Raw genomic sequence first — 24,504 nt, 5'->3', positions numbered from 1 at the left:
CACTGACGTGTCAGCCCCCACCCCTGAACTGCCCCTGGAGCTCCGAGTTTGTATTGCCCCGCAGGCCTGTGCTCTGAGGGCCTGTCAGGCAGCTGGTCGCATGCCCAGATGGACGCTGAGGTCCAGAGACATGAAGTGACACCTCCAGGATCACCTGGGAGGCAGGTGCCAAAACCGCCTCAGAGGTTCTCTTTCTCAAAGCACCCAGTGCCTCTGAGAGACGAATCCTTCAAAGTCTCCACGCCAGCGGGCGGCGTCCCATCGACTGGCCCTGAAACTCATTCCGACCACCACCCACGTCCAGTTTGCGGAGCTTTCTCAGCTTGCTCTGCAAACTCCTGTAAACTCTCCTCATGCCAAAAGGTGGCCCCCTCTAGACGGCCTCCCCCACTTTCCCCTGCACTCTGTGGATCTCAGCGTCCAACCGCGCAAGTGTGCATCTACCCTAGCTTACAGGTGCATCTCCCATCCCGGGCAGGGTCCCGGACTCCCCTTTTTCATGAGACTTTTGGCACCGACAGTCCTCTGTCCCTGGAGAGCCGGGCTGGTGAGTCCCATGCGCCTTCGCACGCTGGTGCCGGGCTTACAGCCGCATCACTGAGAGGTCTCTGGTGGTCCGCAAACCCCAGGTGCCCCTCTGCACTAGCTCAGAACCCTCGACGTCAGCACCCGATCAGCCCGTTTTGCGTTGGGCCCCGGCCTCTGGGATCCCTGCCCCGGCCGGCCGTAGTCTGCCCTCCTGCGTCCACCACCACGGAGGCGAGCAGGGCGGGGCCGGCTCGGGCTCCTCATTAGCATAATCTATGCGCAGGGGGCGTTTAACAGTCAAATATATGCGCATATATCTCCATGGCTGATGAGGCTGGCTGGGCACATTCAAAATGGCGGAGTGTGGAGCGAGCGGCAGCGGGAGCAGCAGGGACAGCCTGGACAAGAGCATCACGCTGCCCCCCGACGAGATCTTCCGCAACCTGGAGAACGCCAAACGCTTCGCCATAGACATAGGTAGCAGCGGGCGGGCGCCGGGAGTGGGGCGGCGCGCGGTGGCGTGGGCGCGGGTGGCAGGGCCGGCGGGCCGGGGCGGTGGCAAGGACGAAGGGCGGGGCGTGGGCTCCAGCGCGCACAGCCTGTCGGGCCTCGTAGTCCGCGGGCCGCCGTCGCCGACGCTGGTCGGGGCGACCGGACTGCAGCTCCCGGCAGGCGCCGCGCGCCCGGCGCGGGGCATGCCGAGCCTCGTAGTCCCGCGGGAGCGGCCGGGTGGGCACTCCGCCTCGGGATGGTCGGCGACCGGGGCCGGGACGGGCGCAGCCCCCGCTCGGGCCGCCTGCGGCTCTGCTCCTGGAAGGTTGGTGTTTGGCGGGAGTGACGACCTCGGCCGGCGTCGGCCCGCAGGGGAGCCCCAGGCCCCGCCCTCGCCCCGCGAGCCCCTGTCATGGATGAGGACCCCGAGGCCGGGGAGGTGACCGACCGCCTAGCTCCAGGTCACCGGCTGGTAGGCGCCGAGGCGGGCTGGAACCGGCCCGCGCGCGGGACGTAGGGCGCGGGGTGCGGCCCCTTGGGAAGCCTCGGCGGCCGCACACCCCGCCCAGCCCGGCCTGTGGGAGCGTAGACGGCGGAGCCGCTCGCGCGCAGGGCGGTGAGTGCCCCCTGGCCGCCCCGCTCCCGCCTAACAGCGCCTTAAATGCTGGAGCCGGAAGTGCGCTGGGCTCCTGGCGGCTGGGACCACCAGGCGTCCCCTTGGAGCCATTTGCATTTGAAGCATTCGCCTCTCCTCTTCCCAGGGGTCACTTGAGTTAGGGACGTGTGGGGAGGGTGGCCTCCAGGGCTGTTGGGAGCGGTTAGAGTGGAAACGTGGCCTGAATTCTGCATTCCTACCTTGCAAACCGTGCTGGGCTTAGGAAGGGCAGCGCTTTGGGGGGCCTCGCCTGGAGGCCGGGTGGGGTGGAGAGGTCTGTGCAGAGCGAGGCAGAAGGGGAGCGTGGGCAGCAGTCAGAGACCCTGAGAGAACTTGGTGCCCGGCAGCACGTTGAGCTGGAGATGATGAGCTCGGAGGCCCGCTAAGGGGGTTGGGCTGGTTGGGGTGTGTGCTGTGTGGTTCTGGACTCCATTCTGCCCCGACCCTTGGGGGGGTCTGCTTCAAGGGAACAAGTCAGCACTGGATGCTTCTGAAGTGCAGCGAAAATGGGCTTACCTCAGGTGGTTCTGGCCCCCAGAGGCCAGCTTGTAGCCGTAAGAGTTGAGGACGGTGGAAGGTCCCTGGCTCTTGGGGTCCTGGAGCAGCCCATATACAAGCCCAGGTGAAGTCCCTTGGCAGAGGATATTTTTCGTATCTATTTATTTCCTTTATTTGAGTTTTCCCCTGTATCTGGGTCCTGTGTCGCTGGTCCTTGAAAGGACGCAGTCATTGTCAGGGACAGGTCTTTGGTTTGTCGGTGCGTCTGGTGGGAGGTCACCACTCGGGTAGGGGCCTCAGCCCAGGACTCCACAAAGCCAGTGTTCCGGCCAACAGTGTGCTTTCCAAACAGGCTTCTCCCATTTCCCTCCAGGGAGGCTCAGCTGCCCTGTGCTCTTGGCAAGCTCTCTTCTGCTCTGGGCTCAGACCCCCTGTCGGCTGGTGGCTTCCCCAGTCCGAGAGCATTGGGAATGTTTTGTCAGCACACACTCAAAGCTGACCTGCCTTTATGTTCCCACAAGGCAGCCGGAGGGTCCTTCAGGTGAAGCAGAAGGGGCCACAGGGCAGTGTCACTGGCTGGGGTAGCCTGCCCCCCTCTGTGCCCAGAGTGAAGGGACAGGCCAAGAGGGTGGCAGGGAGGACAGCCCCAGGCCAGGCCCAGGGAGCTGGGTGGACTGGAAGGCCTTGGCTCAGGTGCTGAAGGAAGGGTGCTAGCAGGTTATGCCTACCTATCGGGGTGCCGCCAGCCCCAGGGTGGGGCAGGGGCTGATGGAGGGCCTGTGGCACTGCCAGAGCACAGGACTGTGTGTGCTCGCCAGCCCAGTCACTGCACTTGGCGTGACGTGCAGGGCCCGGGGCCTGGGGCTGGCCAGGTCGGTGTCCACTCTGATTCCCAGGGAGCCTGGGATAGTCGTACTCTCCTGCCCTCCACAGGCACTGGTGCTGCTCTGTCAGCTCATCTGGTTCAGACCGACTGCCCTGCTCCCACCCGCACCACCGTCTGTTCCCGCCTGCAGTGGGGAGCAGGGAGATGAATATGGGCAGCACCTGCAGTGCCCTGCTCAGGAAACCACCTGGCCTCCCGCTGCCGCCCCCTATAAGCCCCAACACCATTTGGGGGTCTGTAATTGAAAGCTAACTTAAAGAGCACTCAATCTGAACCTCAGGTTTCTGTGACCTGGAAGTCTGTTAATGGTGACTTTCAATGAGTCTCAAAATACACCTTCATTCCTATGCGTTTCCTGGCTTTTGAAGAAATGATTTATTCAGAGGTGAATCTGATGGCGAGCATTTTAGTGGAAGGCACCCTAAGCCAGGCTGGAATTGGGGGCAGGTTGGAAAAAGAAGGAGGCTTAAGACCAGGTTCTGCTCCTTAAGTCCAAGACAACAATGTTTACTAACTATGGCGACAAGGGCAGGTCACAGGACATCCCGAGGTCCCATTCTTGCTGCCAGGCAGGTGACTCAGACCAGACAGGCTGCAGATGATCTGAGAAATGGGGTTTGACTTGTATTACCTGGAAGAGCTTTGACCCTGAGATACATGGGTGTTTCCAAATCAGTTTTCTGACTTGAGTGTTTCTTGTGTATTCCCTGGGTTTTTTGTCGCAAAACACCTGTTGGAAAATAGTTTTAGCCTTCTTGTCATAATGAGGAGCTCCTGCCCTATTTCTGTCATCCCCGAGAAACATAGTTGGTCTCCAGGCCATTTGGCAGCGCCGAGCCTTTTGCCCCCTGAACATCCCTGGTGCCTCACATATGCCCCCTCTGAGCCTCAGAAGAGGGGCTTGCTTTGAACATGACCGCTCTGAGAATCTTTTCAACTTGCCCTGCAGTGTGTTCAGGCAAATAAAGGCATCTTCAGCAACACTGCTGCTCTCTGGCATTGCCCCGGGGCACGGGGTTTCTCAGGACTGTGAGCAGGGCCTGCTGCCCTCTGCACAGCCTCCCTGGTGACTGCAGGCCTCAGCTTCCAGATGCGCGCTGCCCCCTGAAAATGCCCCCTCTGCTGGTCCTCTCTGGACAGACACTCCTTTCTCGCCTTTCCTGTTGTTACCTGGGGCGGTCAAGTGTGCCTTTCAATTAAAACTAGATTTGTCAGTTTTTTGGGGGTCATTTTCAAGATTAGAGCTTGAAACCAATTTCCCTAAGCTGCTAATGTTCCCTGAGGCTGGCCTGGAACAGGCTGGCTTCCTCTGCTCCCCAGGACTTGGTGCTGGTGGGGCCGTGGGCAGTCAGGATCTGGACTCATCTGCGACCTGAGGAAGAACAGACCTTCCCAGGGAGAGCAGCTGTGTGGGCGTCCGTGGGGGTTTGTAGGGCCCAGCGTGGTGGGCGGGAGCATGTGGCGAGGAGAGCCCCAGGCCCCTCCCACCCCCAGTGAGTCTGCCCTGCCTGTCTGCTCTGCAGGGGGGTCGCTGACCAAGCTGGCCTACTACTCCACCGTGCAGCACAAAGTCGCCAAAGTGAGGTCTTTTGACCACTCAAGCAAGGTGAGCCTCCTGGTGGCTGGGTGGGCAGGCCACAGGGGCGGCCCTAGGGCAGGCAGAGGCGCTGCCAAACGTGGCCCCATGTCCCCTCTGCTGCTCACCCATGTCAGCTCAGCTTCCTGGAAGTTTCTAGTGCAGATACTCCTCCTGGCCTCCCGGCACAGTGACCTTCCATCCAAGATGCTAACAGGGGTACTCCTCCTCCCCACTTCTTGGGAAGCAAGTCCCCTCCCCAGCCCCTACCCCACTCCAGAAGTTGGCATCACATTTCGGGGTTCATGATGCTGGGGGAGTGCTCAGGGGTTTCATTTCATCTCAGCACCTTCCCCTCCTCAGCACCCCACAAACCAGATTTCACACCTTTTTAACCCAGGACTCAGAGCAGGACCACGAGCCGCCCTATGAGATCTCTGTGCAGGAGGAGATCACAGCCCGGCTGCATTTCATCAAATTTGAGAACACCTACATAGAGGCCTGCCTGGACTTCATCAAAGACCACCTTGTCAATACCGAGACGAAGGTCATACAGGCCACCGGCGGTGGGGCGTACAAGTTCAAGGACCTGATAGAACAGAAGCTGCAGTTGAAGTAAGTGAGGACCTTGGGCCAGAGGGACCCCGGCCGCCAGCCTCGGTTCTCAGCGTTGAGAGCCACTCTGAAGTGGTGGCTGCAGGAGGCTTGGGTCCTGCGCCCACTCGCCCTGCTCTGGGTTCAAAGACGCCATGACCGTAGTGAAGTGAGGCTCTGGGCAGCGGGTGGGGGCCTGGGGCTGGGCTCTGGGCCGCCTGGCAAGAGGATTCTGGTGGCTGAACCCCAGGAAGGCCTGGGGGACTGAGGACAGTTGTGGTGGACAGGAAGAAGCCGGGGATGAAAGGAGGCAGGTGGACCCAGAGGGCGAGCCTCAGAGCCGTGCCCCGTCCTGCTGGGGCACAGTTCCCGAGGCCTGGAGGGCTGTAGCCTGCCGTGAGAGCTGGGGCAGGGCCGCCGGTGCCGCCGCTGAGTCTGTCAGGTGCATTCAGCTGGGTCTGCAGGGCCTGCCCGCCCCCAGGGACCGTCAGCCCAGAGGGATGGTGATCCTACGAGCTGCTCTGTCAGCCGCGGTCTCTGTGAGCCGCCTGTACCTCTCGGCACCAGCAGCTGAGCTCAGCCCGGCTGGGAGCCGTGGCTCTGGGGGGGACCCTGGCGCTGGCAACACCGGGCAGCTGCATGCAGTGGAGGCCCGTGCTGGGGCCCGTGCTGTTTTCAGTGGCCAGGTTCCTTCCCTTGCAGAGTTGACAAGGAAGACGTGATGACTTGCTTGATAAAGGGCTGCAATTTCGTGTTGAAGAACATCCCTCACGAGGCCTTCATGTATCAGAGAGACTCAGACCCTGAGTTCCGGTTTCAGATGAACCACCCCAACATTTTCCCCTACCTTCTTGTCAATATCGGCTCTGGAGTCTCCATTGTGAAGGTGAGGCTGGGCTTCATGGAGTGAGTCAGGATGCAGCAGTCCTCTGCTGAGCGCCACTACGTGTCGGAGCCTGGCAGGCATGGGCACAGGCACATGTGACCCAGGCCTGGCTTCGGCGTCACGGACCCAGGGCTGCATGCAGAAGGCCCGGTGGTGGGGTGGCAGGACCCTGCTTCCTGCGCCCGCAGGCCCACCCAGACTAGTTCTTAAGGGTGCAGCCCCAGTGACTGGGGCTGCCCTGAGCTGCCGTGTCTGTGGGACTCGCAGCGTGGAGGCTGGGGGCCTGCTTGCACACACGCCTCCCTCATTCTGCTCCCAGGTGGAGACTGAGGACCGATTTGAGTGGATTGGTGGCAGCTCCATCGGAGGTGGCACCTTCTGGGGGCTTGGGGCCCTGCTCACCAAAACAAAGGTAGGGCCATGCTGCAGGAAGGGGCGCCATGTGAAGTCACATTGCCAGGTTCCAGGAAAGGGCTTGTGGCTGTGGGATCTGAGCCCTGGGGTTGGCTGGGCTGGTTGGGAAAGTGGCCCCTTCCTAGGCCTTGTCCTAACTCCAGTTCCCAGGTCTCTGAAGGACGGGCATCCTGTGGCCAGAGCCTCCCCGTCTGGGCAGCCCCGCCTTCGGCCCCACACCTAGCCCCCTGCCTGCTGCCCTGCTTTGGCTTTGTTTCTGTAGGATGTTGGCAGCCCTTGGGCCTCACCTGCCCTCATCTGCTCTGTCCCTGCAGAAGTTTGATGAGCTGCTGCGTCTGGCCTCCCGGGGCCAGCATGCAAACGTGGACATGCTGGTGCAGGACATTTACGGTGGGGCCCACCAGACCCTGGGACTGAGCGGCAACCTCATTGCCAGTAGCTTTGGAAAATCGGCCACCGCCGACAGAGGTACCGCCCTGGCTGTCGCTCGCTCGCCAAGGCTCGGGGTGCACGCTCTCCCTGCCGGACACTCCCTGTGCTCTTCCTCTCCCAGAGTTCTCCAAGGAGGACATGGCCAAGAGCCTGCTGCACATGATCAGCAATGACGTCGGGCAGCTGGCCTGCCTCTACGCAAAGCTGCACTGCTTGGACAGGGTGTACTTCGGCGGCTTCTTCATCCGGGGCCACCCTGTCACCATGCACACCATCACATACAGCATCAACTTCTTCTCCAAGGTAACCGGCTCTGCTTCTCCCTCTGCCGCCACCCCAGCGTTGCTCTTCTGGCTCTCAGCGTGGGCCCTCAGCACCTTAACACCGGGGAACCCAGGAGCAGGCCGCTGGGAAGCCGAGTGCCCGCTGCCCAGCCTTTCCTGGCCCCTGGCCAGCTCTGGGCACCCTGCACTTGGGGCACCACGGCTGCATCTGAGTTGGGTGTCACCCCTGGTTGAGGTCCTCAGAATGTGTCTCACTGCTGATGAGCCTCAGGCATGCTTGGAGCTGCGTGTGCCAAGGAACCGCTGTGGGACGGGTGTCGGGGGCCTGCAGAAGGGTGCACAGGGCCCCGTGGGGAGTGAGTGGGGCAGGTGCTCGTTTGTGGAAAAAGCTGTTCATCCTCAGATGTCTTCAGATGACAGGCTTTACACTCTGCCTTTGAACACAGTCCCGCTGGTGAGCGCATTGCGGGCAGCTTTTCGGGAAGCCTCCGCCACGTAGAGGGAGGCCCACCCATACTGGATTACTTTAAAGACTCATGGACTTAGCTGTGTGGGACAGTGAGGCCCACCCGAGGGGGGCTTTTGCCATGGCAGGGGGAAGTCCAGGCGCTATTCCTGAGGCATGAAGGCTACCTGGGAGCCATCGGAGCGTTTCTGAAAGGCGCCGAGCAAGACAGTGAGTAGGGTGTGGCTGGGGGTGGGGATGAGGCCGCAGGGAGACCACAGGCGTCCTGCATGTTGAAGCAGACTTCCTGGTCCTGGCCACCTGTGCTTTCCCCTTTTGAATTAAATGCTATGGTGGGACATGGTGACCTTTGCTGAGCCCCATCCATGGCAGTGACAGGGCTGGCCAACTCTTGCTGTGCTTCCTCCAAAGTGGTCAGTGGAAATTGACTCGTGGGTTTGTGAGCAACATAGTTGACCCAAGGGATTCTTGTGAGTGACGGGGTCCCCATGCAGGGGCTGCAGACACATGGTGCTCCTCTCCTGCCCACCTGCCTTGCAACGGTCAGTGGAGCAGGCTGCCTAGGCGTCCATGCTCATCAGAGCAGCCTGGGCTGCTGTCCGCTGTATCCAAGTTCTTATTTAAGATCAGAAAAGCTTCTAAGGAGCTGAAAGGTCTAAGTGATCCTCTTATGAGGCTCCTGTGCTAGTGAGAAATAATATAACACAGAATAAACCCTGTCTCCCCTGGCATTGCTGAGACCCTCAGCACCTTGTCCTTTTCCAGATGCAACCAGGCCGTCTTGAGGTTTGCCCTGCCACCTTCTGAGCCTGGCATTGTCTGCCCTAGGTTAATGCCTGGTTCCTTCCGGCAGACCGTAGCCAGGTGTCTCCCCGACCAGGCCCTAACCAATTCTCCCCCACAGTCCCTAACCAGGTCTTCCTCCAAGGCCCTAACAAGGCGTTTCCCCTCCAGACCCTAAACACATCTCCCCACTGCAGACCCTAACCAGGTGTCTCCCCTGCAGACCCTAACCAGGTGTCTCCCCTGAAGACCCTAACCAGGTGTCTCCCCACCACAGACCCTAACCAGGTGTCTCCCCACCACAGACCCTATCCAGGTGTCTCCCCTGCAGACCCTAACCAGGTGTCTCCCCTGCAGACCCTATCCAGGTGTCTCCCCTGCAGACCCTAACCAGGTCTCCCCACCGCAGAAGACCCTAACCAGGTGTCTCCCCTGAAGACCCTAACCAGGTGTCTCCCCACCACAGACCCTAACCAGGTGTCTCCCCACCACAGACCCTATCCAGGTGTCTCCCCTGCAGACCCTATCCGGGTGTCTCCCCTGCAGACCCTAACCAGGTGTCTCCCCTGCAGACCCTAACCAGGTGTCTCCCCTGCAGACCCTATCCAGGTGTCTCCCCTGCAGACCCTAACCAGGTGTCTCCCCTACAGACCCTAACCAGTACAGCTGGGGAGAAAACTACGCGGGCAGTTCTGGACTCATGAGCTCATCCCCCGAGCTCTGCCCCGCACAGCGGGCAAGGAGTGGCACAGTGAGTACGGAGCCAGGGGTCTGGGGTGGTCCCCAAGAAGCTCCATGCTGTTGTGGCCAGGTCCCAAGGCAGCGCCCTCTGGGGCAGAGTCGGGGTCTACAGAGGCACAGACAGCAGGCAGAGCAAAGGTCGTGGCCGGCTTCCTTCCTCTCCACAGGGGTATTTTCATGTTTTCCGAGAGTGCAGCAGAGCCTCAGGGGCTGCGTGGGCCGGCCCTGTGTTTGCAGGGAGGACACGGTGGCCAGAGAGCACAGGCTTTCCCAGGGCCATGGGGACCAGCTGGGGCCCCTTCCCTTAGACAGTGTCCTCTGCCTGATGGCTCCAGGGAGGCACAAAGCATGCAAAGTCTGCTCTCCTGGGAAGGTTCCAGCGCATGCCTCAGTCCCCACATGGGTGTGGCCCACTGTGACTGCATGGCAGCCCTGCCGAGCTGGCAGAGAGACGGTCTTGCAGCTGCACAGCCTGTCCTTGCGGAAATCACTGTTTCATGGACTGTTGAAGGCTTATTGATGACACCCCAAATAGCATGTTGCTCCTGTAATTCTGGGGGAGTGGCCAGAACTGGTGCCTTATGTGGGAGGAGCAAGCCAGGGACTGATCTGGGCCCAGGGTGGATGCCCCCTTCAGAAGAAGCCCGCTGGCTTTTCTGATGCCAAGCTGCTTTGCAGTCATAGGTGCAGATGCTCTCGTTAGCGCAGGGGTTGCAAGGACATTCCTGCTGTGGCCGTAGGCCTGGAGAGCAGCTCCAGTTTGTGTGCCTGCTCCCGTTGGCAGTGCGGCCCGGCCCTCCAGCCATGCGGTCAGAGCTGGGCTCTTCCCGAGAGCGGGTGCCAGCGAGCACCCAGGTGGCAAGGACTAGGGAGAGTAGCCAGGCCGCGTGCCCGGGCGTGGTCAGAGTAGCAACGGTGCACATGGAAGGTCTGGACGTCTGTTGGTCCCAGTTTCTGATTTGTGGAATGGCAGCTGGGACTCCTACCCCCAGATTGTAAATTAAACTGGTAAATGGGCAGGAGGTCCTGATCGGGGCTGAGGTGCAACAGGACCTGCTCCAGTGTGACAACGTGGGGCGGGCAGTCAGCGCACAGGGCAGGTCGGCACACAGCTCAGCATCCCAACCTGTTGTACTGGGCTCTTCGTGGCCCCGAGAAGCAGAGATCCCTCCCACACAGAGGGGGAGGCCGCAGTGCAGAGGACCTGGGGGCGGTTCTGGGGATTCGGGTAGCCAGAAGAAGGCGGAGCTGAGTTTTGAACTATCCTCTGCCAGGATAGCAGGAAGGCGTGGAGGCAGTTAATGGGAATGGCCCTGGGCACTCTGTCATGTGGAGAGGTGCCAGCCATTCCCATGCTCGAGCTCCTGTGACGTGGTTGGGCTCAAAGCCGGCGCTGCCCCCCGTGGTGGGCCTTCTAGCACATGCGGTCACAGCTCGCACACACCTGCTTCTCCATCCCTGCTGCGTGCCAGCCAGGAGCGCTCTGTAGAGAAGGGCCTGCTGAGTTCCAGGAGTGCCGCAGTGTGGCACCACATAGGCAGGGGCAGGCCCCACTGAGGTTCTGGCCCCAGAGCAGGGCCTAGCGCAGGGCACACGTGGGGACCAGGGCCGACGCCACGTCGCTTCCCTTCTCTCCAACCTAAAACTTAAAAAGCCACCTCGGCAGGTGACCATGTTACCATCCATTCACAAATTACTCGTGTGCCCTTTGTGCTTGAGGTTGGCAACAGTTGCACGTTCAATGTAAAGTGGCCCTGGCCTCTCTGAGAGTGTGGCTGGGGGAGGTGGTCTCTGACGCTGGGTGTGTCATCAGTGGACATGCTATGGAAAGAAAGGTGCCACCACGCCCAGCCCACAGCAGCCTATGTGGTGGCGGCCTGGGGAGGAGCCACCGTGTGGGCCCCTGAGCGGTGAGTGGGGACAGTGCCATGGAGCCCAGGCGGGAGAGGCGAGTGGAGAGCGGCCGGGGCATCCGGGGCTTGTGTGAAGGGAAAGGGGCAGCCTGGTGCAGGAGCCTGCAGGCCCCGTGGTCACCCCAGCAGGAAAACACCGCCCGGAGGCAGCTCCACCTGCAGACGGGACCGGGCAGGGGCTGAGGGGCAGACGCGGGGTCTGGCTGCTGGGACTGGGCTCCAGGCTGCAGGCGGGAGAGGCCAGGGAAAAGCGGGCATGTGTGCGTCATGCAGCAGCTTCCGCTGGGCCCCTTCCCCCTGAGAACTGCATCACATTGTTCTGGTTCTTTCAGAAAAATTGCAGCTGACATGTTCACCTGCTTCTTGCCCTCCCAGTTTGATTTGCTGGAAATGGACCGGCTGGAGAGGCCATTGGTCAACCTGCCACTCCTTTTGGACCCGTCTTCCTATGTGCCTGACACAGTCGACCTCACAGATGATGCCCCGGCCCGCAAGTACTGGCTCACCTGCTTCGAGGAGGCCCTGGACGGGGTGAGGGAGCTGCGGGCCTCTGAGGGCCTGGCCGCCTCCGACTGCCCCAGGTCCCTAGGGACAGTGAGAGGCACGGCGGGGGTGCTTTCCAGAAGCCGTGCCGTCTGCATCTGTGGTTAACAGGGTCTCGGGTAAAATTTCTCAGGCAGAACAGCTCCTGACCGCTGGGTCACCAAGCTGGGCTGTGGTGTCAAGGAGGCACGTGTCCTGTCAAGCAGCAGCTGGTCAGTGTGTTTCTTGGGGACAGTAGGGGCTGCCCCATGGGGACATCCGTCCTCCCCTAGGGTCCCTCAGAGGCTCCTGGGTCTGCCCTCGGAGCGAAGGGACCTGCCCTGCCCTGGGCCCAGCACTGGCTCTGAGGTTATCCAGAACCACCTGTCCTCTAGGCAGGGCGGGAGCTGGTAGCAAGGGGCATGAGGGCTCTTACCAGATGCTGTGGATTTGAGCCTTGCTGGGGGCTAGCAGTGACCTCCATTCCCACCTTGCAGGGGACGTCCCCTGTGGGCTGCCGGGCCAGGCATACAAGCCTGTCTCCAGTGACTGCCTCGACGCCTGCCCTCATGTGCTCAGGAACTGCTCCGAGCATGGCCCTGGCTGGGGGGCCGCCCGGGGCTCTGCTGACCACCCTGTGCTTGGCAGGTAGTGAAGCGTGCTGTGGCAAGCCAGCCGGGCTCTGTGGACGCAGCCGAGAGGGCGGAGAAGTTCCGTCAGAAGTACTGGAACAAGCTGCAGACCCTGCGTCACCAGCCCTTGTAAGTGACCAGCCTGCCGTGGGTGACCAGCCTCAGCAGGGCTGGCAGCCCCTGGGGTGGTGTCAGCGGTGGGGCCCCTTGAGCAGGGAGGCCTGGTGTGAGCGCCCAGGGGAGGCACGTTCCCACCTGAGGGCCAGGGCTCCCCAGTATCCGCTAGAGCCCCTCACGACACTCTGCACGCCTTCCCCTTCCTCCCCCAGCACACGCTGGCCGGGATGCCCAGGGAGTAGGACGGCCCGCTCAGCCCAGCACCCAGCTGGTGTCCTGGACTCGCCTGTTGGTGCCTGGACGCTGCGAGGACATCCCTTGGGCAGAGGACGTGGCAGCCAGCAGGCAGTGTGCTCAGCCCTCGTCCTGCTCAGCCGCTCCCTGCCCTCTCTGTCCCCAGCGCTTACGGGACCCTGACTGTGCGTAGCCTTTTGGACACGAGGGAGCACTGTTTGAATGAGTTCAACTTCCCGGACCCTTACTCCAAAGTGAGTGCCGCCCTCCTGCGGGTGGTGTGTGGGTGGGGGTGCACCCTGGCCCTGAGCGGGTTGGTGGGCCCCGACCTGGCGGCGCTGCAGTGGCAGCCCCGGGCCCCTTGTTCGGTCAGTTCCTTCTTTCACTGAACTTGCTTAATTTGCAGACGTTGTGCACACACAGCTTCTCCCGGTTCACAAAGTGCCCTGGGGGTCTGACCCGCAGCGAGCTCGGCCCTCTTCCTGGCCTCCTGAGGGAGCCTGGAGCCAAAGCCTGGCAGGTGCCCATGGGGGCCACTCTCCTCCTGGGACCATTCTGACCAGGCCGCACACCAGGAGTGGCAGGCAGGGCCCTGGCCCTGGGCGCAGGCTTCCCAGCCCTGCCCTCCTGTGGGCATGTCTGGGGGATGGGGCTCCAGGGCTTCCCCCAGCCCTTGCCCTGCCTGGCAGCTCAGTCACACCAGTGCTGAAGGCCTCCTGTGCCACGTCCCTGCACGCGGTCTAACCATGCTGGGATACCAGCAGCTGACTCGCGCTCCTGGCTGGTGCTGTTCCAAATCGGTGGCGTTTGTAAGCCGATGGGGGCCTTTCCCTTAAACTGCTGCTGTGACATCACATTGAGTGTCCCCTTGAGCAGGCTTGGAGCTGGAACACCGTGCACCTGTTCCCCAACAGGACGCCCCTCCCGTCCTCCCGCCTGCCCTGCTGCCAGTCCGGAGGCACAGCCCATCCGCCCTTGCAGCCCCCGTCTCGCCTTTCCCCGCAGGTGAAGCAGAAGGAGAATGGCGAGGCCCTGAAGTGCTTCCGGAGGGTGATCCGCTGCCTGGACGCCCTGGGCTGGGAGGAGAGGCAGCAGGCCCTGGTGCGAGGACTCCTGGCGGGGAACGTCTTCGACTGGGGAGCGAAAGCCGTCTCCGAGTAGGCGCTCGTCTCCCCGGCACCTGTGCCTCCTCCCCACCCTGCCCCACTTCCAGCCCGCAGGCCCGCCTCACCCCCCACAGGCACCCGCACCCGGGGAGGTGGCAGTGGGCCAGGGTCCCAGGGGGCTGGGTCTTGTTTGCAGGCACTAGTTAAGAGAGGGGAGGGCGGGTGGGGGGGGAGCCGACGTCTTCGGCAGTAATGATCTGAATTCCTAGCTATCTGCCTATGTGCTCACCGATTAAATGCTATTGAATGTCGAAATAAAAAAGCTCACGAGAGAGCCACACCAGCCCGTTGTGGGGGCCACGTGTTCACGAGCACACTGAGAGTCCCGTCCCGAGTTCTTGGCCACCCCATCACCCTGGCATTGTCCCGGTCACCCACATCAGCCACTGTGCAAGTGGGCTCTGGCTGCCCCTCACCGGCCTGGCCCACCCGCCCCAGCAGCTGCTCAGCGGGCTGTCCACTTTGCCCTTGCTGAGCGTGCCCAAGGCGTGCTCTCAGACATGGACCCTGGGGAGGGCCGTCCCCCTCCCTCCCCACCCTCGGCATTGCTGTCCCTTTGGGAGGCGAGTTGGGGTGGTGCTGGGTGAAGCTGGTGGCTGGTGCTGCCCCTGGGGGCCTTATGTGTGGCTGCCAGGCCCAGAGGACTCTTCCCTGGCACCACTCCGTACGCTTGAGCAGTGGTGCCCCTTGAGCAAGCTCTGCTTTGTTCCCTTGCCATCGCTGCCCAGGGCTAGAGCCGAGGTGACCACCAGCAGCGGAGACGTGGCTTGGCTTGTCGATAGCAGCACCCGTCCAGTTTGGGAGGGGGTTTTTGTGACTTTCTCCTTTCCTCCTCTGTGCAGCGTCCTCGAGTCTGACCCCCAGTTCGGGTTCGAGGAGGCCAAGAGGAAGCTCCAAGGTAGGGCCGCCCAGCACCCACCCTCTGCGGGGATGTGGGGAAGGGGGCACCAGGGGCAGTGAAGCCCCTCTGAGCTGGTGGGGGGTGAGGGCCGCTCCTCAAGAAGCGGGCAGCAGGCCGACTGCATCCCTGTGTCTCACAGAGCGGCCCTGGCTCGTGGACTCCTACAGCAAGTGGCTTCAGAGGCTGAAGGTACACGGAGCTGCCCCGACCTCTGTCCTGGGCCAGAACCTGCACTCGCAGACCCGGGGGGCAGGGCCCCAGGGGTCACAGGACAGGGTGCAGGGGATGGACCCCAGGGGCATGGTGCCTGTACCCCCAGAGCAAGTCTTAGGTCGTCTATTCCCTGCTCCGACCTGACTCCTGTGCGTCAGCTGACCTCAGGTCAAAGGTTGTTTGGGCCGGCGGTTCTGGAAGAAGCCCAGGCCCGCCCTGCCCCCAGCACCCCCAGCACCGCAGGACCAGCAGCCCTCGGCCCCCGGGGATGGAGTGCAGAGGTGTCTGGACGCCTGGACGCGCCTGTTCCCGACTGAACGTCCTGGTTTTGTCTTGCAGGGGCCCCCTCACAAATGTGCCTTAATTTTCGCAGATAACAGTGGAGTAGACGTCATTTTGGGAGTCTTCCCCTTTGTCAGGGAGCTTCTCTCTAGAGGGACGGAGGTGAGTGCCAAGGGCCACAGCAGGCCCCCTGCCTGGGCTCCTCCACTCTCAGAGGGGTTGGCACCGCCGTGGGCCTCTGGCAGGTAGGTGCGGGGGCCGTCAAGGAGCAGAGTTTAGGTCATCTTCCTGACCCCAGAGCTGGCATGGAGCCACCGCCAGGCAGGACAGGTTGCCAGGGGTGGTGCCCCTCAGCCGGCAGCCCCGGGCGGGCAGGCGAGCCAGGCTGGCTGGGTGCCAGGTGGTGGCAAAGGCCCCTAAAAGCCTGGGCTCCTGCTGCAGGTCATCCTGGCGTGCAACTCGGGCCCTGCCTTGAATGACGTGACCTACAGCGAGTCCCTCATTGTAGCTGAGCGCATCGCAGCCATGGACCCTGTTGTCCAGTAAGCTAGGCAGAGGCCTGGGGACCCTGGCATGGGGCGAGGGCGGTGGGAGCCAGCTGGGGCACAGACCCAGAACACCGATCCCTTGTGCTTGGCAGCTCGGCGCTTCGGGAGGAGAGGCTGCTGCTAGTGCAGACGGGCTCCAGCTCCCCCTGCCTGGACCTCAGGTACCTGTGGCGCCCCAGTTCCCTGTGTGTCGGGGGGGGGGGCGGCAGGAATTGGGATCTTTCCTTGGGGGCCCAGGACGGTGGGCTCAGGAACCTGTCAGCCGCACCGCAGGCTGGGTCTGGCCCACGTGGGGTGGGAGAGACAGAAGCCCCTGGGCGCCAGCTGGCCCGGGTCCCCCACCTGTAGGCGAGGGGCCGTCTCCCTGTGGTCGTCCTTAGGTGATTGGCTCAATGCTTTGCTTTGCTGGGGATTCCAGAGCATAAGAGAGCTTGGCAGCCGGAGCAAGCCCACGTGAAGAGGCCCCGAGTCTGGGCTCCAGGCTCTGTTTTGGGGTGCTTCTCCAGTGTTGGCTTCATCCCTTTTCCAGGCCCACTACCAGCCAACAAGGAGGGGCAATAAAAGCCTGGGAGAAGAAATAAGGTCCTTTAACGTTCAAATAGAAAAGCATTAATAAGGCCCAGATTAGAACACTGCTGCTTTCTAGTAACAGTGCAGCGGGTGGGGTCCCCAAATTAGTGAGTCGGGGTGGGGTCTCTGCGCCGTCACCCCGCCTCATTGTCCCCTTCCTCCCCAAAGCCGTCTGGACAAGGGGCTGGCCGTGCTGGTCCGGGAACGTGGAGCAGACCTGGTGGTCATCGAGGGCATGGGCCGCGCCGTGCACACCAACTACCACGCGGCCCTGCGCTGCGAGAGCCTCAAGCTGGCCGTCATCAAGAACTCCTGGCTGGCCGAGCGCCTGGGCGGCCGGCTCTTCAGCGTCATCTTCAAGTACGAGATCCCGACCGAGTGAGGGCCCCGCCCGCCGGACTGTTCTGCTGGGCACCTGTCAGGAAGGTGCTTCGACTATAACAGGGAAACTGCGTCCAAATCAGAGTATTTATATTGCACTTCTGTGGCCCAGCCAGGTGTGCCCAGGTGGGCGTGTCATTCGTGGAGCTGGGTTCGATGTCTCTTTAACGCAGCCGTGTTTGTGGTGGAGAGATGCAACTTTTGTCCCATGAGACATTCACGTTGGAATATATTTAACTGTTAAATAATCTTTTATATATGTGCATATATATAAAAATATAAATATATACCTCTCTCTGTTAGAGGCTCGGCATGCACAGTTTCTAGTGCCTTTGCTGCTTGGTTTCAGAGAAGACAGCCCGCCAGGAAAGCCTTAACTCAGTCTGGGAACATCTGGGTGGGTCGCCTGCCTACCCCTTTTCCAGGGAAGCCAAGAGTGTGGTCTTGCCTTTCAGTCACTTTTGGATCTTAGGCCCGCCTTGGCCTGCAGGCTGTGGCCAGTGCCCCATCATGTGGCACCCTGATCTCTACCACCCACCTCTGGCCCAGAGACAGGAAACTCCGTACAGCAGGTCTGAGAAGGTGACCGTCCCCCGTGTCTCCAGCCCTTCCCAGCCCCGCCACATACGGGAGGGACGGGGCGCCGAGCACTCCCGACTCAAGAGCCTGCTGGGTGGTGGCTGTGGGCATCGAGGGCTCTTGGGGGCTGGCGGCTGGCCCACGCTCCTGCTCAGAGCTGGTGAGACTGCATGCGTGTTGTCACCACGGCCTGGAGCCTGTGCCTGGAGCCCTGCCAGGGACAGGCGGGCTGGTAGGAAGCCCGCTGGGCCTGGCCGCAGAAGTGCTGAGAGGCAGCGAGGCCTTCCTGCTGTTCTGGGCAGCTGGGTGTGCCCCTCAGGATGCAGACCACCTTGGAATGAGCCACCAGGCTGCCAATTTGCGCACTGGGCGGAAGGGGGCTGAGCGAACTACTTAGGTTTGTTTATAGAGCTTGTTTCTTGGGAATGTGGAGAGCTCAGAGCGGAAAGCCCCCGTTACTGTGGCCCCCGGGGCCGTGGGGCAGGGCTGTGACTTGGGCACTACGGAGCAGCCCCTGAGCTGCGAGGAGGGCAAGGCCAGCCTGGCCGTCCCCTGCCAGGACCTGAACCCTGTGCAGCTTTTAGTGCCACCGCCACCCCTCTTCACCAAGACCCCTGCTGCGTTCTCTACCTTGCTGGGCCACAGAAGCCTCGTGCCCTGGGCCCGTTGCAGGACACTGATGGGTGAATCAAGACCTGCACTGGAACCAGCCTGCGAGGATAACCAGCCCCCTCGCTGCCCCCTGCCTCTGGTGCTCCAGCCCAGCCCACTCCCAGCGCTGCCTGCTGGTGGCTCCCAGGCCCACCCCAAGGCTCCTCAGCAGAACCAGGCCCAGCCCTGATGCAGGCAGCCGCCAGTGCCAGAGGGCAGCAGGGGGCATGGCTGGCCCGAAGGCACTAGCCAACGGATAGCCCTGCTCCCAGAGGATCCCCACTTCAGTCCCCACAGGCCTTGAGCCTCCCCAGCCTGCGCCCCCTCTCAGTTCAGCAATCTGGCTGTCCTACCTGGTGGTGAAGTGGTGCTGGCCTGGCTGTCTTGGGGCAGAAGGCCTGGCCCACATGCCCAGGAGGGCTCAAGCGGTCTGGCCAGAGCCCTGCTCAGCTGGGTTTAATGATGCTCACCGCCTCCCTCCTGCCCAGGCCTGGACCTCAGGAAGGGGCTGCACAGTGAGGGGGGCACTAGGGCTCTGAGTACCTCCCCCACCCACGGGTACCTGTCCTGCGACAGAGATCTGCCCCTTTCCCAGCTGGAGGCCTCCTTGGAGCTAGAGCAGCCACCCACGGCTGGACAAGGGCTGATGCCCCACTTCTGAAAAGGTGGGCACCGTCCCCAGGAGCCTCAGCAGTCAGCCTGCCCCACCCAAACTCTGAGCTCTGCTTGGGATCCCCAGCAAGGGGCCTCCCTGCTCACCGCCTCCCAACAGCCCCCTGCCCCTGCACCGCACCCAAGGTCCCAGGGGCCTAGGCCAGACGGGAAGCCCAGTGCACCGCCCGGACCCCCTGCCCTGGTGCACCTTTCCAGGGATGGGCCACAGCTCCCCTGTGCAGATACTCCCCAGACCTGGAGAGAAGAGGGCTCCCCAGGTTCCCAGGGGCTTGGTGGAGCCTGGAGGTGAGTGGGGCCAGTGGACACCCCACCCGGGCCTTTGCTGAGCTTGGGCTAGTGGACAGCACAGGTCCCTGGGACCTATGGAGGAGGCTCCAGAGTGCCCCACACACCAATAGCCAGCCTCCTGGCCACCATGCCCAGCACCCACCTTCCCAAGGGTCTGTGCCCCAGATGACAGGGCTTATCCTGGGGGTGGGGCCCAAGGCCTTCCCCAGCCAAGCCATCGTGGGGGCCCTGAGCTCACTGCCTGTTGCGCCAAGAGCACGGCCCTTGGGGTGTCTCCGATAAAGGCCAGATGCCTGTGGGCAGACCGGCCCTGGCACAGACCCCCTTGTGGCCCAGGCGGAGGTCAGGGACATGCCCTGGGTCTTGTGCAGACCCCTGCCAGTTGTACTTGGTGCATGGCCACAGAGGGAGTGGGCAGGCAGTGGCCCACACGGACCAGGTGCAAACATGTTTATTGGATTGAGTTCAGTTTACAAAGAGCCCAGGGAGTCCTGTACAGAGCAGGTTTGTGCAGAACAAGCCAGACGCGGTCAGGGTGGGAGTGGGCACCCCCCCGGCAACCCTGGGCATGCAGCAAGCATTCCTGGGACCGTGCGCCCACACACACCCTGCTAATACCAGGTAAAAGTGGAAAAGGACTCGACACCATTTAATGTAGAAACTTTGTGTCTGAAAATTTAAATATCTCTGTGTATACATCTCAGAACGTCAGACCTGCCCAGCCCTGGGGCGGGTGGCAGGGGTGGCGAGGGCACAGGCACGTCCAGGGCAGGTGGGCAGCGTCCCCAGCTGGAGCGACCCCTGGGCCCCCAGCCTCCGGGCTATTGGTCAGAGTCTGAGCAGGAGGCTGGTAGCAGCAGTGTCCTTGGAGGGGACCAGCATGTCCCCAAAGCCCCCGGGGCCAATGGAGCATGCCCCCTCAGGGCTGCCCCGCTCCTCCGGCGGGTGCCCCCACGGGCCCTGTAGTCGCTGCTGCCGCTCCTGGGCCTGGCGAGCCCGGCTGGCGATGGCACGCACACGGCTCTGGCTTCGGGAGGAGGAGCGTCGCAGGAAGCCCGGGTCCCCCACTCCCCTGTCTCCAGCCATGCGCAGGCTGCTGGGCGATGTGATGTCCCCCGCCAGCTGGAACCCCGTAAGCCAGCGCAGCTGCTCTGTCAGGGCATCCCGCCGTGCCCCCCGCCCCGCCGGTGCCATACCAGCAGGGCCCAGGCTGCGGCCCAGGCTGTGGCCCAGGCTCTCGTTGTGGGGTGCAAAGTCATCAGCAGTCAGGTCTCCCAGGCTCTTGGACTTGGCTGCCGCGGGGCAGTCCCAGAGGCCTGCCAGGGGGAGGAAGCCCCAGGGAGGCCTCTGGGCCGGGGGGCGGGCCCGCTGCTCACCGGGAGCCATCTGCAGCTGGGTAGCAGCCCGCAGGTTGGGGTTGGACTTGCTCTTGGTCACGGTGGGCGGGTGCAGGCGGGCGGCCGAGGCAGAGCAGGGCCACAGGGGCAGGCGTCCAGCAGGGGCTCCTGCCAGGGTCTCACAGCCCAGGCCCAGGCCCAGGCCCGGGAGTGAGAGGTCAATGACTGTGTCGCTGGAGGACATGCTAGAGGATGAGGACATGCTGTCACGGTGGCTGCCTGGCTCCAGGCGCTGCCACAGCCGATCACCACCCGTGGCATCTGAGTACACAGCCGGGGAGGGGCGAGCCAGGGGCCGACGTCCAGCCGGGGCCTCTGAGGGCACCTGCCCCTCACTGTTGGTCAGAAGGCCCAGGGCCTGGGGGTGGCCCCTGCTGTCCATCTGGCCACTGGGGCCCCCGCCGTTGCACGCCCACTGCCTGCTCCTGGGGGCCAGCTCAGGGTCCCCGTGGCTGGTCCTGACCTGGAGCGGCACGGAGGCCTCCAGAGCCGCCCCCCAGGGACTCTCAGCCTTGATGGCAGGTCCTACAGAGCTCAGGGGCCCTTCTGGGGCAGTGCTGGCGGGGGTGGCCACCAAAGGTGGGGGGCCAGGGCCCAGGGCTGGCTCCTCAGCAATGGTTTCCAGAGAGGAGACTGACCACCGTGCGGAGAAAGGGCGGCTGTCTGTGGGGGAGAGAGCGCGCGTCAGCAGCGTCCCCACGGCCCTGACCCTGGCATGTGCAGGCCCCACGCTGCCCACCCTGCCCTCCGACTCCATTGCTGCTGGGGACCCCAGATGGGAGGGGTTCCACGGGGCGGGCAGCACAAGGCGCACGGGGTCTGGGCCCCGTTACCTGGCACTGGCTGCTGTCAGTTCCTAACTACAGAGGCAGCATGGGGACAAAAAGAACAGGATGGTCAGCGTGGGGGTGGGGCTGGCAGATGGACAGACAGCGGGGCCGAGGGGTACACGGGGCATGGAAGGAGGGGCCGGGAGGTAGCTCAGCTTTCACCCCTTCTCCCCGGGCGGAGGACACGTGCAGTCGGCTCCACGGGGCACTTGCCAACTCTGAGGCCCCCACGCCAAGCTCCCAGCACCGCCTGGGAGTCCTGCCGGCCTCGGGGCTGCCCTGTGGCCAACCACCGACGCACACCACACTCCCCACAGTGCAGGGCGGGGGCTGGGACACCTGCGGCCTGGCGCTGGAGGGGGGAGGTGAGAGGCTGGGCGCTGCCCTGGGTCCTAGGAAGGGCACGGGAGCAGCGGGACAGGCCGGGGAAGCAGGCCCAGCACAGGCACTGGGTGAGCACAGCCCGGCTCCCAGAGCTGCAGCAGGTGGGAGCTTCAGGGTGCTGGCAGCTGTGGCCAGACCTGCCCTCGCTTCCCTGGCCACTTGGGGGTGCAAGGAGCACTCTGGGGGCAAGCTGCTCAGGGGCGTCCTTCGGGGTCAGTAGGGGTCCCTGAGGGCAAGCCAGCGGAGCAGGGGAAGGCAGCGCAGCGGGGACTCCGGCCCAGGCCATGCCGAGGGGCAGTGCAGGGGGGCCACGGGGCACCAGCAGGAGCATCCGGTCTTACCGGTGGAGAGCATGGAGGATTTACTCCTCATCTCCTCCAGCTTTTCAACGACCAAGGCATTCACCTCCCTCTGCAGGGCCCCCGCCTGCCTGCGGGCACCCTCGGGCACGCGGGCCGCCTCGGGGCTGCCCGGGCTGCTGGAGTCCGAGGACCCGGAGCCGCTGCCTCCCAGGCCCAGCCCCTGGGCTCCAGGGCCCTTGGGGGCCCCTCTGCCTCTCCGCAGGGCGGCACAGGGGGCCCCCAGCGAGTCCGCCCAGGCGCGGGGTTGCTGGCTGACAGCCTCGTGTCCACCTGCTGGCCCCAGGCTGGACAGCCACCCCCTCCGCAGGCCCTCGGTCTCCTCGCCGGCACAGGAGCCCACCACACACTTCATGCAGGTGGCGGCCATCCCGGCAGGCCCGGGACCCTCAGGGGCATGTGGGGGCCGCCCCTGCGCCGGGCTCCTCTCTGCCAGCGCCTTACCTCGGGGGCTGCGGCTGCCGGGCTCCTCCCTGGCTGGGGCCTGCAGGGCAAGGCCAGGGCTAGGGGGTGCCATGTCATGGGCCTCGCCCTCGGAGCCTGCATCCTGGGTACCCAGGACAAGCTCCGGGAAGGCCTTGCAGCCCGGCTTCTGGCTCTTGGTGGGCGCGCTGGCTGTGCGCCGCAGGAGCCGCTGGCTAACAGAGGGCCTGGGCTGGGGTCGCCCAGCAGCAGGACTGTCCAGGGACCCGGGCTTTGCGCCTCGGAGGAACAGGCCTTTTAGGCCCAGAGTCTGCTTGACCTGCAAGGGAAAGAGTCTGCATAGCAGGCAGTGGGCACTGGGGGCCAGGGGCTGCCCAGCCCCACCCAGCCCTGGCACATGGCAGGTGGCCGCCTGGCTGAGCCCCTAAAGCCAAGAGGCCACATCGTCCAGGGCTCTGGCAGGCAAGCCAGGCTTGGGCCACTCAGGGCTATGTGCAGGGAGAGGGGTCTCCAGGGCATCTCTGCCAGGGACAGAGGCTGCTAGGCCCCCACAGGGACTAGGAATGTTCCCAGCCTACAGTGGGCGGAATGCCTGCCACTCTCAGGGCTGGCAGGCCCAGTAAGGAGAGGAGGGAGTAGACCCCCAGGGTCCTCCCAAGCAGAGGCCTTGTACCCTGGACGCCAAGCCACCACACTGTGTATGCTGGCAGGCCCCTGTGGCACCTGCTCCAGGACTCTGAGTGAGAATCAAATGGGCACAGGCTCCACCAGTGCCCCACCCACAGGCCCAGGAAGCAAGCACAGCCAGGAGCGGCCCACGTTGCACCCCCATGCCCACCACACCGGGGGTGCCACCTCTTCAGGAAGCCTTCCAGACTCCTGCCAGGCCCTGTTCTCTGCCCATGTGTCCTGAGGGCAGGGCTCATGCTGGCTTGGTGGCCAAAACCGCGGCTGGCCGAGGTGGGGATGGGGGTTCCCTGCAAGGCCTCTCCCCGCACCCTCCCCGCCTGAGGGGGGCAGCCAGGGGCCCCGGAGACCGGCTGGCAAGTGCCTGAGTCAACATCAGAAGGGGCCAGCGGGTGCATCTTTCAGGTGCAGAGACTGGAAGGGTCCTCACATGCAGGGACCCCAAACAAGAGCTACCACTCCCCAGTGACGGGCCAGTCCTCGGGGGAGGCATTACAGTGGCCAGCCCTTGAATCGCTTCCTGATTCAGGACCCAAATCCAGAGCAATCTGGTCAAAGTTGGCTGAAAAGTCACTTAGAAGAAGGTCTAGGATTCAGGCTGGGGGCTCCTCCTGCCCCAGCACTGGGGGTCACTGGGACAGTCAGAGGGGCACATGAGGGCAGGGGTGCTGAGCACGCACAGCTAGAGAAGCGGACACAGGGTGTGGGGCAGGGGGAGGCACGGGGGTGAGCAGGATGAGGACAGAAGGAGATGCGGACCAGCGGGGGCTGCTGGCGCAGGCGGCCGTGCCCAGGTCCTGGGCCTGCCTCGTGAGTGCTGCCCTGTGGCTGGGGGTGGCCCGAGGAACCCCAGAATCCCATCACGATCCATGTCACATGAACTGACAGTCTCCAAAACGCTACCAGGAATCACGGATGCTAATGGGGTAGTCTGAGCATGCGGGTGGGTGGGCGGGCTGGGCCGCCCCGGGCCGGGGTACCTTTGAGCTCTAACAGGGGGGCCGTGCTTCTAAAGGTGGACTTTGGACACAGAGAAGCCACTGAGCCACTGCAAGACCAAAGAGACAGCGTGAGGCCGCGAGACACCGGCATGGGCGCGGAGCCCGCGGACACAAGCACACAGGACAGACGGGTGACGGACGGCAGGCCACAGAGAGCCAGAGGCCCGCAGGGTCGTGGGGCACGAGGGGAGAGGTTAGTGCTGGGCCGCCACAGGACACCTGTGTGTGCCCCGCCTGGGCCCTGAGCATGGAACCGGGGACCCCTGGGCTCTGCAGACGGGACAGTGAGCCAGACCCCCATCTTGGGGCTGAGGCAAATGTGCTGGGGGTCAGAGGGGGAGGTAGTGGGACAAAGCCAGGCAGACACCTTCCCAGGAGGGACGGAGAAGCAGGGACCCTGAGAAGTAGAAGGGACAGGAGAGAGATGGGAGAGGCCATGGCACCCATCTCCTGTGCCCAGAGCCACCTGGGGACACACACGGAGGTCAGGCGGCCCCCATCCCACAGGTAGATACA

At 63.4% G+C, this 24,504-nt stretch overlaps 2 protein-coding genes across 2 annotated transcripts in view; one reads left to right on the top strand and one right to left on the bottom strand.

Annotated features, from left to right (window-relative positions):
* The first annotated feature begins 850 nt into the window (after nt 1-850).
* PANK4 (pantothenate kinase 4 (inactive)) lies at nt 851-17,033 on the top strand. The gene is made up of 19 exons (XM_036882607.2): nt 851-1,005; nt 4,583-4,665; nt 5,036-5,250; nt 5,932-6,115; nt 6,435-6,527; nt 6,844-6,997; nt 7,083-7,264; nt 7,840-7,921; nt 9,145-9,245; nt 11,524-11,679; nt 12,319-12,431; nt 12,820-12,907; nt 13,659-13,810; nt 14,662-14,717; nt 14,860-14,909; nt 15,273-15,377; nt 15,657-15,757; nt 15,856-15,924; nt 16,502-17,033. The coding sequence occupies exons 1-19, from the start codon at nt 882-884 to the stop codon at nt 16,713-16,715; spliced, it is 2,322 nt and encodes a 773-aa protein (XP_036738502.1). The 5' UTR covers nt 851-881; the 3' UTR covers nt 16,716-17,033.
* A 2,309-nt stretch (nt 17,034-19,342) lies between these two features.
* The window catches only part of PLCH2 (phospholipase C eta 2), a 59,935-nt gene continuing 54,773 nt past the window's right edge, over nt 19,343-24,504 (bottom strand). The window contains exons 22-23 of the mRNA XM_057499630.1: nt 22,322-22,619; nt 19,343-20,967 (exon numbers count right to left, since the gene is read on the bottom strand). Coding sequence (XP_057355613.1) covers nt 19,736-20,967; nt 22,322-22,619 — 1,530 coding nt within the window. The 3' untranslated portion in view covers nt 19,343-19,735. The remainder of the gene's footprint in view (nt 20,968-22,321; nt 22,620-24,504) is intronic.

This window comes from Manis pentadactyla, chromosome 4 (assembly GCF_030020395.1).
Source record: "Manis pentadactyla isolate mManPen7 chromosome 4, mManPen7.hap1, whole genome shotgun sequence".
Classification (NCBI taxonomy): domain Eukaryota; kingdom Metazoa; phylum Chordata; class Mammalia; order Pholidota; family Manidae; genus Manis; species Manis pentadactyla.
Note: the sequence above shows the minus strand (reverse complement) of the source record. Positions and strands in the feature narration are given on the sequence as shown.